The 16,738-nt window shown below is 39.7% G+C and overlaps 1 protein-coding gene across 5 annotated transcripts in view; it reads right to left on the bottom strand.

The window, feature by feature from the left end:
- LOC134351615 (CMP-N-acetylneuraminate-beta-galactosamide-alpha-2,3-sialyltransferase 1-like) overlaps window positions 1-16,738 on the bottom strand; it is a 98,584-nt gene that overhangs the window by 18,814 nt on the left and 63,032 nt on the right. For all 5 annotated transcript variants that reach the window (XM_063058010.1, XM_063058035.1, XM_063058016.1 and 2 more), the window contains 3 exons: window positions 4,592-4,785; window positions 2,684-2,863; window positions 2,102-2,147 (listed from right to left, as the gene is read on the bottom strand). In XM_063058010.1, coding sequence (XP_062914080.1) covers window positions 2,102-2,147; window positions 2,684-2,863; window positions 4,592-4,785 — 420 coding nt within the window. The remainder of the gene's footprint in view (window positions 1-2,101; window positions 2,148-2,683; window positions 2,864-4,591; window positions 4,786-16,738) is intronic.

Genomic DNA, 16,738 nt, shown 5'->3' on the forward strand with positions numbered 1-16,738 from the left:
CTATGTTCAGTAAAATTTAATGTTGAGAAAGAGGCATTTTATGAACATACAAATATATGAATTAAGAGGATAGATTTAGAGAACAAGAGATTTATGGGGGTTGCCATTGGATGGAGTAACAGAAGACAGAATAAGTGACTAGACTTATTCCTTCAGTTTAGATGGAGCTGTGATCTTTGAAATGTACAAAATTCTTATTGGTTGACTAGGTAAATGCAGGGAAGATGGGATGTCACAATGAAACTGACCCATAAATCAATATGCACATTCACATTTTTAAAATTTCTCCTTGCCCAGTAAAATCCGGATTGTGACTGGTCCTCTCTCTCAATACTGTTTTGCTATTCACCCAAATGCCCCTTCATGCTTTTTATGTCTAGAATCTATCAATTGCCTTCTTAATTATATTTAGTGATTAGGCCTCCAGAGTGTTCTGTGGGAAGGAACTCCACCAGTTTTCTGTCCTCTGAAAGAAGAACTTTTCCTTATCTTATCCCTAAATGATTTACCCTATGTTTTGAGTCTGTGACCACTGGTTTTAGAATTCCCAGTAAAGAATGCATTCTCCATACATCAAGCCTGTTAAAACCCTGTCAGTTTCAATTTGATTTTCTCTCATTCTTCTAGACTCTAGTAAATGCACACCTAATTGAGCTCCAAATCCTCCTGCATATTCTGTGTGTTGACCTAGTTGACCTAATCTTTTTTCATAGGGTAGTCACACTCCCTCCAGAATGTTACACCTCTGTTGTATTACTTGGATATGGAAGCCAAAATTATACACAATACTTGAGGGGTAATCTCTCCGTCATTGCCATTACTAAGATACTAACTAAATTGCTTTGTAAAACACAGCCCCAGCAGCCCTGGCCTCGACCTGTTACAGATGTTCCTTTTGTTCTATCCATCCCTCTGTAATTTAAAACAAACTTTTGATTTTCACATTTGGGTTTTTAACAAGTGGTCTTCAACCCTGAAACCTTAATTCTGTTTCTCTTTCCACAGATACTTGCTGACCTACTATGTGCTTCCACCATTTTCTGTTGTACTCTATTTATAATTGCAATGATTTACTTAAATATGTACTGTTACGAGAATACACATAAAATTAAGATGTTTGCTGGCCTGGGCTAGCATCAGTGGCATCAGCAGTTGGTCTGCCACCTGCCCTCAGGGGAAGGAGAGATAAGGAACAATGGAGCAGCGTCTGGAGATGTGTAATGGAGGGACGTGGGAGAGGGAGCTGTCTGGAGCGGCTCCCCCTTTGAACCCTGAACTGTTTGAAGTGGTGGACAGGCGATACCCCAGCAGGGGGATAAAAAGGGACAGGTTCGCTAAGACAGACACACACGCCACCCGAGGTAACGAGACCCTGGAAGCGGTGCGCTTCTCACGAGTGGGTGAGAAGTACCGGACAACGACAAGGGTGGAAAGGTACGATCAGCGGGAACCCGGTGTGTGTCCGCCCTTGCCTGGGTGCCGGGTTCACTGCAGAGGATCGACCGCATCTGGAGGAGGGGTCACAGTCGGTGACCTCAGGTGACATCACCAAGGACCTGCCCAAAAGCTGTTTGTGAGCCATCTCGCTGGTCTGTGAGCCATCCCGCTGGTCTGTGAGTGAAGCAGTGTTCTGAATGATCAGTTGTTCCTATTCTGTCTCTCTTCCCCCACCTTGTCCATCGCCATGGCAACGATTACTGCGAACTGAACTACAAACTGGACTGAACTTTGAGTCATTTTGAAATTGGTCATTTACCCCTAGACAATGATAGAGCTTGATTGATGCTGTTATCTTAATTCTGTGCACATGTGTGGTTATCATTGTTGAATTGTTGCATTTATTATCCTTTCGATTACTGTGTTGCTTGTTTCTTTAATAAAACTTTCTTAGTTCTAGTACTCCAGACTCCAACTGAGTGATCCATTTCTGCTGGTTTGGCAACCCAGTTACGGGGTACGTAACAGTACCGTCTAGTTCTGTTCTTCAATTAAAATAAGTAGATAAGCTACAACTAAGCCACTTTCATTGTCAGCGAAGATCATACATCTGTACTTAACTATCAATTAAATAAGAAATATATATATACATATTGTAACTCACCTTATTTCTATCTGCCTTGATTTTATTCAACACTCCAGTATATGTACTGTTAATAAAAAAGATATCATGTAGAACATTTCATTAATTCATCTTATTCCAAGCACACAAATAGATAGAAATATCATAATTTTATCTAATTAATGTGGTTCCTCCCACTTATTGAAAAATCTATGACCTGTTGTGGACCATTGATGTAACAATTACTATTTGTTGTTTTCAACAGATATCTCAATGTCATCTCCACAACCATTAAACTGCTTTTGTGTGGACAATTAATGGGGTGTAATCAATGAATCACTAAATTTTATTAAGCACTATCATGTATGTTTAAGAGTGGAATTTACACATCATTGACAGCCCATGGTGATTTAAATCAGACAGCCTGTCAAGGGCGACTTGTGTAAGGTAAGAAAGAGCTATAGGCCCATTAAATGCTGTAACTTATAATCAGTCAATGCTTTCAGGGCACAGAAGCAAAAAAGAAAAAAAAGTAGTGAAATTAATGCAGAGGACAGCTAACTATCTTGAACTTACTATATGTTCATGTGTATTTCTTTTGAGAAGTATTAACATCTGACTCACCGTCTGATATTGCCCGTGGTAAAGGCACTTATTAGCCACCGTAAATCCAATATTTTAAATGGTATCAGGACCAAAGAAACATTTTCTGCTAGGTTTTGTGCACTTTCAGGATACATGAAGTGATGTGTAGTTTTACGACCCACATCGGCCTCATAGCCAACTGTCTCTGCACGGTTCATCCTATATGAAAAGAAGAAAAAAGAGCAGCTCATTTTGCAAATGCTCAGAAAACTCTTGCTCTATCCTTTAATGAGATCTAAACTGGTTTCCGTAGACAATGTTCATTTATTTAAATTTTGAGTCAATGTGAAACACTGCCTGGAAACAGACCCTTCACTCCAAACTGTCCATGCTAACCAAGTTATAGCTTGAATTGGTCCCTTTTTCTAGCGTTTAGCCCATATCCCTCTAAATTTCCAAATATACAAATTAGGAGTGGGTGATTCTAATCGAAGGGAGGAAATAAAAACATTGAAAACAGTTCAAAGGAAGTTTATTAAAATTCGTTTTGGGTAGGTTGCCTTATGAGGAGAGGTTACACATGCTAGACCACTATTTGGAAGCTTCTTTATGTAGAGATCCACAGTAGTGGTCAATATTTACTTCTGTGATGAAAGATCTGGCAAATGGAGCATAATGTGGGAAAGTATGAGCTTGCCCACTTTGACAGGAAAAAATGAAAATGAAGCAAATGACCCAAATGCTGAACACTTTTCACTCTGAGTGTTGTGAATTTTTGAGCTCTCTTCTGTTATTCCCCTTGAATCTACTCTAGAATTGAATAACATTATGGTTGATCTGCCTAATCTCAATTTTTCAACTTCTAATAACCTTTCATCCCGTTGCTTATCAAAAACTTATTTAACTTTGCCTTAAAATTATTCAAAGCTTGTGACTCTGAGAAAAACAAAAACCACGTCCCTAAATGGGCACCCAGCCCTACTACTTTTAAACATGGACGCCCAATTTCTTGATTCTCCACAAGGGGAAACATGCTTCCACAAATGTCCTACGATTCTCATATGTTGCAATTAAGTAAGCCCCGTACCATTCTGGATATTGATTACAAGCATGCTTTCTATAATCTTTCCTCATATGAAAACATGACAAAAGTAAGCTTTCTTTAAACTGCTTCCAATGTATTAATGTTGTTCCTTAAATAAAAAGGTCCGTTTTGTACACACTGCTCCAGATGAGGTCTTGCTGATGACTTATGTACTACCTGTGTTTTTTTTTTGTATTTAATTCCACACGCAATATACAATAACTTTCTATTAGACATTCTTAATTTTGTTTAGACTCTTATTTGCTTGGTGTACTTGCTTGGATCTTTTGCAAATCCTTTACTCTGTCCATAACTGATTCTGTGGAACACTGCTCATTATATCATGTTGGAGAAAACACATATGGCAAATATCTTTTTCTTCAATCTACACCAACATATTTGTTCCTGCATTATTTGTTTTCTTTTTGGCAATAAAATTTGATATGATGCCTTATCAAAGCTTTCTTGAAATTTAAGTAATGATCAACCTCGCAATAGATATAACTTCATCAACAGCAATAAAAAAAACCAAAATTTTCTTTATTGCCTTATTTTTTTCTAAGTGTCCTTTTACATCTTTAAAAACATTCACTATAATAGATGCTAAGATAATTAGCCCATAGTTTATTGATTTCAATATCCCCGCCTTTTTAAAATCAAAAAACTATCTTATATCAAAAGTTGAACAAACTCCAGAATAGCACAGAATCAAATTTTGAGGTACATACATTGCTCTTATTGCACCTCCTCCATTTTCTATCTTTAAGTATAATTCTAAGGAAATAACTATTCTTATGGGGTCATTTGATAAATTCTATATGTACAAATATTTTAAAACAAATCCAGAGCTCCAGGCAACTTACCTCATCACAAAATCGTAAGTGTCAATTATTGGTCCATAATTGGATCCTATCAAATTCCCAGAATTCCCTACCACAGCACACGTCCTGCATCTTCTTGGCCCGGCGTCCATGGGCAGGCTGTCTCCCGGAAATAGCTCAAATAGTTGCTCTAATACAGTGCCGATATTGGATTCATTGGTGTTACCTTGAAGCCTCTACCGAAAGATAATTTTAAATGAGTAAATATTAATAACTTTATTATGTTTTAACAATGAACTTGAAATAATTTAAGAATATCTATTTAATAATTTATTCTATTATTGGTTACGTTTAATACTTCCTTCAGCATAAATGATAATAGCGGACGGTATAGTAATTAGGCAGAACTTTACAAGTAAAATTTAGAATGTTCAAGCATTCTGTGGGTGAATCGTGTAACAATCTCAAAGCAGTATGGCAGAAGGATCTTGGAAGTGATATTAAAGATAATGAGTGGTCAAATATTTTATCAAATGTGGGTAGACATATTAGGGAAGCAAGAGGGAAATTTATTCAGTATAAGATAGTACACAGATATTACTGGACACCAACTAGACTGTACAAAATGGGGATTGTTGAAAATAATTTATGCCGGAAATGTAAAAATGAGGTGGGCACATATTTTCACATGATTTGGGAGTGTTCCATGGTTCGTCCATTTTGGTGTAAAGTTCTTGACCTGTTGGGGAATTGATTGGGTTCCGCACCGCCCTTGTGCCCACGGCTTTGTCTCCTGGGCGATAGGACAATGATATCTAATGTAAACAATAACAAATTTACTATTTTAAAGGTGGGTCTTATCACAGTTGCAAGAATTACATTGCAAAACTGGAAAAATCCCAGATGACCCACTGTGAAGGAGTGGCCTGAGGAAATGATTAAGATTTCATCATATGAACACATGTTGGGATGAATTAACAGTGAGGGAAAAGTGCAGGTGCGTGGGATCAGTTTTGGTTGTATGTTAATTTAAACTTAAATTAGAACTTCTTTCTGTCTCTAAGTTTTATTTGTTTTCCTGTCATGGGATGGCTGCGTAAATATGCTGTACTGTATCTGCTCTGTGATATGCTTTGTAAAATAAGAATAAATAATAAAAAAAATTCGAATTTTAAAAATATCCAGAATGTCTTACAGAAAACAACTTTTAAAAATGTCACAAAACAGCTTTACAAAATAGTGACTTTTCAAACCCAAAATTATATTTTAAAACAAGACCCAAGCAGAAATCTCACAAGAAGCTGCAGAGGGTTGTAGATGCAGCCAGTTCCTGTCATGGGCACAAGCCTCCTCACCATCGAGGATATCTTCAGGAGGTACTGCCTCAAGAAAGCAGCAAGGCCCTTGATCATCTGGGACACCTTTGCTTTACTACCATCGCGGAGGAGGTACAGTACAGGTGCCAGAAGACCGACACTCAATGTTCTGAGAATAGCTTCTTCCCCTCTGCCATCGGCTTGCTGAACTGTCCATGACAATTGAGCACTACCACACCATTCTATTTTTGCACTATTTATTTATTCCTGTAACTTTAAGCTATTTTTATGTCTTGCACTGTACTGCTTTTGCATGAATAAGCCTGATTCTGACTCTGGTTCTCAGACATGTCAAGCTGAGATGTGTAAAATCAAAATAAGGACCTCTTTCTACTGAATCTCTCTCCCTCACACTCACACACATATAGACACAAACATACACAAACAAGAGAAGGTCTGCAGATATTGGGAATCCTAGCAACACACACACACACACACACACACACACACACACACCCGCACACAAAAATGCTGGAGGAACTGAGTAGGCCAGGCAGCGTCTATGGAAAAGAGTAAACAGCTGACGTTTTGGGCCGAGGCCCTTCATCAGGACTGGAAAAAAAAAGACGAGGAGAGAGAGTAATAAAGTGGATAAATGCGAGGAAGAACCACAAGGTTATAGGTGAAACTGGGAGAGGGTTGGGGTGAAGCAAAGAGCTGGATAGTTGATTGGTGAAGGAGATACAGGGCTGGAGAAGGGGGAATTGGTAAAGGAGATGCAAGGCTAGAAAAGGGGCAATGGTGCACACACACAAATGGTTTTAATAATATAGATTGTTACAACCATTGACAACCTTCACATGTTCTCTACCATTTATGTTTCCAGCTCCATAAGCTCCAATTAGTAGTCAATCAAGGCAATATATGAAAAACATTCTCCATTACCCCCTTTGAAAATTGACATCCTACATGGGAAGGGGATGGGGTGCCCACAAACAGCAATGTCTCAACGATTAGGAGTTAAACACCCTGGGATTGATGGGCAGAGGATCAGGTGGGAAGTGAAAGTTGCCAGGTTTAGCCATCAATGTTTCATTCCGATGGTAACGTTCCTAATGAATTCCACAGCAGTGCCACGTGGTGATCGAGCAGCACCAGCAGGGGTGCAGTGCTGCCAGAGTTTACTAGAGCACTGCTCGGGCATGTCTGTAAAAAGTCAAAATAAACAAGCGGGGAATTTAACAGCGGCCGCATATTAAGTAGAGGGAATTTTATGGAAGCGGGGGTTGGGGAGAGGGGTTGGTGGCTAGTGGGGAAAATACCACTGATAACACTAGGATAGGATATTTGATCGTTTTTGGCGAAATCCTGGAGCTGTGACAATTTTTATTTAGATATTTGTGGAATTCGTCCTCGCTTGACCCGTTGTTTTCCCAGCATACCCTACTGTAGCCTCCCGCCACTTCACAGATCCTCAGTCTCGCTCCAGTCAAGGGACGACTGCACACAAGTGTGAGCATTTTTCCGCTCTTTCCAATGGGTACCATTGGATTCCAGGTAGGAGCTAGATTAAGCAAAGAATGAACATCGAAACCTAAGGTTAAAAGTTGAAAATAATGAAAGAAAAATTCACTGCTCGCTTATTTTCGGCCTGATTTTGATGAAATATTCAAGGAAATCATCCAAAATCCTCTTCTACACCTGGATAAAGTGAATTTAGTTTTTTTTTACAAGCCAAATGAAAAGAAACATTTCTAGGCTAAAAGCTAGTTTTACATCATTTGAACTATCATTAATAGCGGATCAACTCCTTGGCCTAGCTCCACCAACTATAGTTGATTGGAAAAGGCTCTTTTTCTCTTTGTGTTGATAGGAGAAAGAGTAATTTAGTGAGGCAATGAATGAGACAAAACGCATTTCCAAACCTCCCAAATGGTTGCTCTCCTCCCCGTTTACATTTGTCACTTCCAAAATACGATATTTTTTATTCGTATAGATACGATAATAATTTATGTAAAGATTCAAGCTTCTTTAACTTCTTATATATTTAAAGACTAAACAGGATCTGTATTGGTCTAACCACGTAATACCCGACGTGTGAGGATATTGGGAGTATCGACACTCACAGGTGCACTTCCTGTCCAACCATTTCTGTGAGAGAAAGGGTACGAGGCAGAGTTGCCAACCTACCATTTTTGATACTAATATTCAGCAATATTCGTGGCTTCAGCAATAGTTCATTAGACTTTTTATATACTTGATTACTTGGTTCCAACTTAGGTAGCTAAAAGTGTAAAAAGCTTATTTGCTTTATTTCTGTTATTTTTATACCTGCTTAAGTCCCAACCCTCCAAGCAGACCATTGCCTTTGTCAGAGCTGGGGAGCAGCCAATACCTGCCAAAAGGACATCTGCAGGCATCCTGACCTCTGCAAGGGTCTGGCAGCTGTTGGTGGACCTCGAAGGGCAGCTGAAGTTCCCTAACCATATCGCAGCCACCACCCTGCGACCAGACATTGTCCTAGTGTCTGAGTCGACTAAGCAAGTGGTTCTGCTGGAGCTGACAGTCCCATAGGAAGATCGCTTGGAAGAGGCCTTTGAAAGGAAGCTCTCCAAGTACGCAGGACTGGTCAGCAACTCTCAGCAGGCTGGATGGAGAGTGAGGTGTCTCCCAGTGGAGGTTGGTTGTAGGGGATTCGTAGCCTGTTCTTTAGTTAGAACCTTCAGCATTTTGGGCATCGAGGGAGAGTGGAAGAGGAGAGCCATCCGCAGTATCACCGATGCGGCAGAGAGGGCCTCAAGATGGCTGTGGCTCAAAAGAGGGGAGCCATGGAGTCATAAGTAGCTAGCCATCTGGACACAAGCTGGGGTCTGATCAGCCCCGGCTGGGTCACCTGGAGGAGGTTGTATGATGTTGAAAGACCCGAAACACCCGATGATTCCAGGAACATCACTGAAGATGTGTCCAGAGGCATCAGTAGATGTATGCACACAGCTACCTGCTTAGGAACACTGCTAAGCACTGCGGGCCCTGCTGTCTGCTCTGACTTAGCCGTATTAGTAAGGCTATATCTGCGGTGCTCCATGGATTACTCGCTAATACAAAAGTAAATCTTTCTCACTAACAACTCTATGGCTTCTAAGCAAACAATGTTAACTTCTTTCTTTCGTAAACAAGCTGAGGAGTGTAACAAGAATAACGTACAAGAGACTGATAACAGTAGAAGTGACAAAAGCTGTGTTTCGCCTGCTTCTAGTTCGAATTTTCTAACCAGGTCCAAATGCAGATCTAGAAGTAATGGTCCTTCGAAGTCAGGCTTGTATCCCTGTTCAGATGTTTGGACTGAAGAAATGTGGAAGAAAAAGAAGGAAATTTATCCCTGGTTAGACTTCAAGGATGATAAACTTGGGTGTAAAGTATGTGCAATTGCAAACAAAAGCAGTCTGACACTTTTCACTTCTAAGGGTTTGAGGCTGTCAAATGAATGGCAGATGTACCAAGTATCCTATTATGGAGCTGATGGAAGTACACGCTTGAAGTCTCTCAGAAAAAAAATTGTTGATCACAAACTATCAAAAGCTCACACTGCTGCTCTAAGTGTTGAAAATATAGCTAGTGAAGATGCTCTTGGAAAATTATGTGACACCATGAATGCTTCGCACCCAAAGGCAATTCATTCAATTTTTTGTTCTGCATATTATTTAGCACAGAACGACAGACCATACGCTGATCACTTTGGCTTATTGGAACTTCAAAAAATTGATAGTATTGACATTGGAATTGGACTGCATTCCTGCACTAGTGCTAGAGAGATAATTAATCACATAGCCATTAATATGAAAAAGAAAATTTCCCAGCATATCAAGCAGATAAATGGCAAATTTTCTGTTCTCATTGACGAATCAACAAGCCTGAGTATTAAGACCACTCTAATAGTTTATTTGAAATGTGAAAGTGATCAGGAAGATGATATCCATTTCATGTTTTTCGATCTTATTGAACTGCCTGATCAGAAAGCTGCAACTATTGCTAAGCATCTATTGAACCATGGGTTTGATGACTCTTACTTGAAACAGAACTTGTAGCATTTGCGAGTGATGGGGCAAGCGTAATGTTTGGTGTCAAATCTGGTGTTGCTACAATTCTCAAGGAACATTACCCTGATGTGATAATTTGGCACTGTCTTAATCACAGATTAGAACTTGCAGTAGGTGATTCTCTGAGAGAAGTTCATGGAATAAATCATTTTCAATCATTTATGGACAAATTGTACTCTGTTCACAGTAGATCACCTCTAAATCAAAAGGAACTGTCTGAATGTGCCTCTCAACTAGAACAACAAATTTGCAAAACAGGCCGTGTTCTGGGCACTAGGTGGGTAGTTAGCTCGTTTCAAATAGTTTCAGCAGTGTGGCAAAATTATGAAGCACTGTGTTTTCATTTTGAAAAAGCAATGAAGGATGAAACAAGATCTGGAAGTGACAGAAAAACCTATGAAGGTTTGTTGAAAAGACTCTCTTCAGAACAGTTTCTATTGGACTTAGCTCTAATGTATGGCACATTGCATGAATTTGGTTTACTGTCAAAGTGTTCACAGAAACGCACTACTATGATTGTTTATGCAGACAAACTGATCCAACGGAGCATAAGATCACTCAATGGACTGAAAGAGCAACCTGGTACAAAAACTCTAGAAGCTCAAGAGGCAGTTGAAAAAGGGAAGTTTGGAGAAATTACCTTAACAAGCAACAACAAAATTGTCTCCATTAATTATCTACAGTTTCTTACTCGTCTTTTAAACAATTTGTAGCACTGTATGTTCACGGCAACATCCTTGAAAGGTTCTCAAACTTCTAAACCTCAAAGTATGTATAATTCCCTGCTAAATGAAATGTGTGTCCTAGATAAAGATAACTGGCCTGCTGAAATACTGCCTAATTATTGAGAAGCTGCAATATCATCTCTCTGTAAGAGGTTTAAAGCTTTCTTCTTCCTCTGTAATAAATCCCTTCAGAGATTATGTGGAGGACCATGGGTGCTGCATCCCCCAAGACTTACGCTCATTACTGAGCTGTTCACAAGTTAATCCTATTAGTACTGCTGAGTGTGAGACAGGATTCAGTTACGTGAACTCGATAATAACAACAACATGCTCAAGGATTCTCATAGATCATGTATCAGCACTTATGTTTGTTAAACTACACAGACCTCCTCTAGTTCAGTGGAATCCTGAGCCATATGTCACATCATGGCTGTGGTACCACAGATCAGCAGATGACACCAGGACAAGAGCTGCTTCAGAACCCCCGAACACACATTACGCCTGACCCTTTGTGGAAATTATTGTGAAACTTCTCAGTGGTGGCATTTGGTCAGAAGGTAATTACTTTTAAATTGGTAAAATACATGATTTACCTCTTCTTTACTTGCTTGATAATTATATTTTATGAAAATTAGTGAGTGCAACCATGTAATACTTTGTCATATTATAAAATTAGGTATAATAGTTATACTTATGATGTTGTTTGTTGATTACAGCTCTGCTTTTAATACTGTCATCCCCAGCAAGCTCATCTCCAAACTCCACCAACTAGGCCTCAGCTCATCACTCTGCAACTGGGTCCTGAATGTCTTGTCAGAGCGTTCACAGGCAGTGAGACTGGGCCCTCACCTGTCCAACCACTACTATCCTGAACACTGGTACACCACAAGGTTGTGTATTGAGTCCCATACTCTACTCCCTCTTCACTTATGACTGTGTACCTGCATTTAACACCAATACCATTGTCAAATTCGCAGACAACACAACAGTGATCGGGTTGATCTTTAACAGAGATGAATCAGCGTACAGAGCGGAGGTACAGAACTTAGTGAGCTGGTGCTCAGAGAACAACCTGTCTCTTAATACAGCAAAGACTAAGGAGTTAATTATCAACTTTGAAAAGTTACGGGATGGCGAGTATGCTCCAGTCTACATTAACGGAAACATAGTGGGGAGAGTGTCCAGTTTCAGGTTTCTGGGAATACACATCTCAGAAGACCTTACATGGTCCACTAACACCACTACAATAGTTAAGAAAGCACAGCAACGCTTGTTTTCCCTCAGGACGCAGAAGAAAGCTGGTCTACCTGAACAGATGCTAAGCCTGCACTTCTAGACTGAAAAATAGCTTTTTCCTGAGAGCTATAATTGCTCTGAACTACTCGATCAAGCATCATCCATAAATTTGTTATATTGCTACTTTAATACTGGTTTTATGGCCGTCATGCATCTGAATTGCGCTTCTGTACTGCTGGACATTACTTGTACTGGCTGGTTACTTGATATTATTTATTGTTTATTTATTTTATTTGCCATTTTATAGCATTGAGTATGAGAGTTGAAAACTCATTTTCGCTGTATTGGTGCATGACAAATTGTATTATGCAATGACAATAAAGATATTTCATTTCCTTTCATTTATTATATGTTTTATTGTACCAGTTATACACTGCAATGTAGTGATAGGCTATAATCTCATCAATGTCTTAACTGTCACTATATTTCTTATTATTACTAAATGACAATAAAAGGGGGCTGCATGTCCTCATAATCATTTTGGTGGAGCTCTGCAATTCATATATTTCTTTATTCTTGGTTTAGTGCTTGACATTATAAGAAGCCCTATTCATATATATGTCATACCCAATTTTTGTAGCTGCTCATTACATGACTGGGGCAAGGAGCAGGTACACAAATTGGGTGTGACATACGAGGGGTGATTGATAAGTTCGTGGCCTAAGGTGGAAAGAGTCAATTTTAGAAAACCTAGCAATTTTCAATGATCTGAAACAGAAATACCACCAAAGTTATTAACTTCAAACTTTCCGCATAATCACTCAAAGAGTTTAACTGCACATGCATGTAACGAGAGCTGTATAACCTTAGGCCACAAACTTATCAATCACCCCTCGTACAGCTCCGGCACCTAAAAAAATGGCTCTGCACCCCTGAGCACCAGTGATCCGCAGTCTAGAAGGAGGCAAGGGCAACCTGGAGCATGGGGCTTGCTGGAGGGCCTTCTGTACCGCCCTGGAGCAAACTGGGGAGGGCCACAGCTGGGACACCTTCATGATGAGAGACAGTAATTGTGCTGTCGAGCATGTCCAGTGGTATGTAGGAGATGACACAGGGCATGGAGCAGGGAGCAAAGTCTGTTTCCATGCGCTCACTGTAGGTTGTACATAGAAAGGATGCCAAAGTCAGTTTGCTGATGTCAGTGCTGTAGTGCAGGCACAGGGGAGAGAGAGAGCACACCAATGCTATCACTGCAAAAACATCACTCACAGAATAGGAAAACCAACATGAATGATCTCTCCCAGTTCAACATCCACAGAACTGTGGCATGGCTCTATCAAGGTAACAAATTGCCATGTGGACTGAGAGAAAGATGCAAGGATGTTCTGAAAGCCTTGTAGAAATGTGTAAAATCCACACCATCCCTTGGGAATCCTTGGCCATGACAGTTGAAAATGGAGGAGTATTCAAGTTGACATTGAGAGCATTTCTTTTAGGATTCTAGAATCCATTTGCAAGCATCGCACTGAAACCCAGCAGAAATCGAGATAAGTCAGAGTTCATCAAGACTGCATGTACTGTACATAAATTAATGAGAATCAGGTTTATTGTCATTGACACAAGTCAAGACATTTGTTTTAGTGGCAGCAGTAAAGCTAGGCATAAAAAAGTTACTCTAAGATAGTATTTTAAAAAATAACGCAGAAGAGAGATAGTGAAGTCGTGTTTGTGGGTTCATGGGTCATTCAGAAATCTGATGGCAGAGGGAAAGAAGCTGTTCCTAAAACATTAAGTGTATATCTTCTGGCTCCTTTACCTTCTCTCTGATGGTAGTAATCAGAAGAGCGCATGTCCTAGATGAAGGGGGTCCTTAATGATGGAGGCTACCTTCATAAGGCTTGGCTTCTGAAGATGTCCTGGATGGCTGGGAGGTTGGTGTCCATGCTGGAGCCGGCTGAGCACACAACATTGTGCAGCTCCTTGTGGCCCTGTACATCAGAACCTCCATGTCAGGCAGTGATGCAACCAATCAGAATGCTCTCCACGTTACATCTGTAGAAATCTGCTCGAGTCCTTGGTGACATACCAAATCTCCTCAAGTTCTTAATGAAATATAGCTGCTGTCATGCCTTGTTTGTGATAACATCAACATGAGATATTAATCTACTCATCTTTTCCACTGCGACCCCTCAATAACATGTGCTTTGTGTTCTCCCTACTCCCTTTCCTGAAGTCTACAATCAATTCTATTCCTGCTGATGTTGAGTGCAAGGTTGTTCTTGTGACACAACTTATCTTACACTTCCTCTTGCCATCTAAGAATTTGTCAAAAACAGTGATGTTATTGGCAAATTTGTAGATGGCATTTGACCTGTGCCTGCAACACAGTCATGAGTTTATAGAGATAGAGCAGTAGGCTAAGCATGAATTTTTGAGGAGTGTCTATGTTGATTTTCAGTGAGGACATTATGTATGTATCTTCGTGTGCAAATGCATTCTAAGAACATCAAATAAACCAAACAGATCTGTTAGATTTCTTTCTCCCATATATTACATACACACTCTACATGTAACTGCAAAGTTCAGTACCCATACATTTACAAGGGGGAATGAAAAGTTAAAGAATTGAAACTTGCTGAAGTAACAAAACTTGAATGCATTGAATGACTTGAATATTTGCAATGGAGGATCTGAAAATTCATAACTAGCAATTGTAATTTTAATCTGCCGATTTAAAGTGATGAGACTTGAGGTCAGGTTCATTGAAATAAAAGGCAGAGTTAATGGGATCAACAAATATTAGCCTTCTGGTGCACATGTGGAATGGTGCAAGAAGTTGAAAGGAGTCCAATAATTTTCTACTCATCCAAAGCAATATTTCTGAATGCATCCACCAATGAGCAGCAAGCTATCAGAATAGTTGAACAGGGATTCATGAGGCTTTGTCTGCATAATGATATGTTTTAGAAGAGCTTATACTGTGCTGCAGGAAGAAATGGTCAATGTGAGCATGAAAGTAAATGTAGATAATCTAAAACTTGAGAAGGAAATGCTTGAGGCCATTCAGATGGCAAGAAAACCCAATAAGGTCATTAAACTTCAATCCTTCACAGTTATGTTGTAACATCATGCCAAGTTGCTGACCAGATCTCTACTGCATTAACTATCAAAGGAAAAGGCATTGGGAAGAGGAATGTAACTTTCCAAAACTCCATACATTCAAGTTAAGTTTCATTGGATTGTAAAATAACAAGTATTATTTTTAATATAAGAGACATAAAGCAGAAAGTTACAGGCTGAACATCTGCAACAGGGAAATGGTAAAGATACCAAAACAGGATACATAGAAATTTGTAGATAATCATATAGTCAGCATGGCTTTACAAAATATTTTACATTTTATTGGTGTAACATAAGCTGTGTCTACACGCCATGGAAAAATTAGCTGCCTAACAAGGAGAGTAGGATAGAGATAAACATGCTTTTATCTGCTTGGCAATACGTAGGGGAGAAGACCAGTAGGGATTGGTGCTGGGGCCTCAATATTTTTGCGAAACTTATCACGGAACATATGGTTGTTAAGATAGTAGGGAGGTAAAAGAATGGAAAAGGAGGTCACAAAGAAAAGCTTAGGTGTTGGTTGAGTGGGAAAATTTAGGCACACTGAGGATCACTTGGTCCTTTTGTTTTGCTCTGCCATGGTTCATCATCACTGGCAATGAACACAGGTGCACCTCAGTGATGTGTGCTCTACTGCTCTACTCTCACAATACTCACGACTCTATGGCCAAACACATCATAAATGCCATCTATAAATTTTCAGATGACTCCACTGTTATTAGTAAAATCTCAGGTAGTGACAAGTGTTAGGGTGTATACTGGAGTTAGGGTATATACCAAATTTCGATTTCAACAGCAACCTTCAGATCTGAATATGGACCGTAGATTGAACTTTGAATTTTAATTTCCTGAAGCTGCATTTAAATAAATCGCAGACCAGGAAACACTCAATTGGCTAATATATGTCTCCATATGCATGAACACCCCATTGCATGAATATGACACAGAAACCACAGCATTTAGAGTAAATTGCAGAACAGGAGACATCCAATTGACTTGAGATTTATGCACAGGCATCACAATAATTAACACTCATTTTGGGTGTGATGGTGGGAAGAACATGGAGTTTGGAAAATTACATGTAACTCAAAGAAACATCATGAGGGTATTGTAACTATAGAAATTCTCCTGTTTCTACCTTTGCTCACTAACAATTAAAAATGTGATGTAATATCGGGTCAGAGAGTGTGTCTCTCTTACTCTCTCTAGTGACTCCAATGTGTCCTGAACAAACTTTTATATCTGCCAGCTGCCTCTCTCTGATAACTTTGTTCACAGTCACGAAACAAGGAGGCTTACATGAGTAATATATTAGATTGACTCACTCCTGTACTCTTCCTCGTCGCCATATAAAGTTGAGTGTCAGCACAAGGACGTCACGCTCAACATCAGCAAAACCAGGGAATTGATTGTGGACTTCAGGAAGGAGAAGTTGGGGGAACATGCAACTGTCCTTGAGCCTGGCGGCAAACTTTTGTTCTTTCTGCCCAGTAGGAGAGGACAGAAGAGAGAATGTCTGGGGTGGGTGGCATCTTGATGAGGTTGGCTGTTTCTTCCAGGCAGCGAGAAGTGATAGGTAGAAAGCAAAAGAAAGGCTTACAATATTAGTGGGAAGCTGGATGATTTTCTGTTGCTTTTGAAAACCGATAGAGGGCAACTAAACAAAACAATGAGAGAAAAGTTGAAATACGAAGG

Source organism: Mobula hypostoma, chromosome 1, assembly GCF_963921235.1.
Source record: "Mobula hypostoma chromosome 1, sMobHyp1.1, whole genome shotgun sequence".
Classification (NCBI taxonomy): Eukaryota; Metazoa; Chordata; class Chondrichthyes; order Myliobatiformes; family Myliobatidae; genus Mobula; species Mobula hypostoma.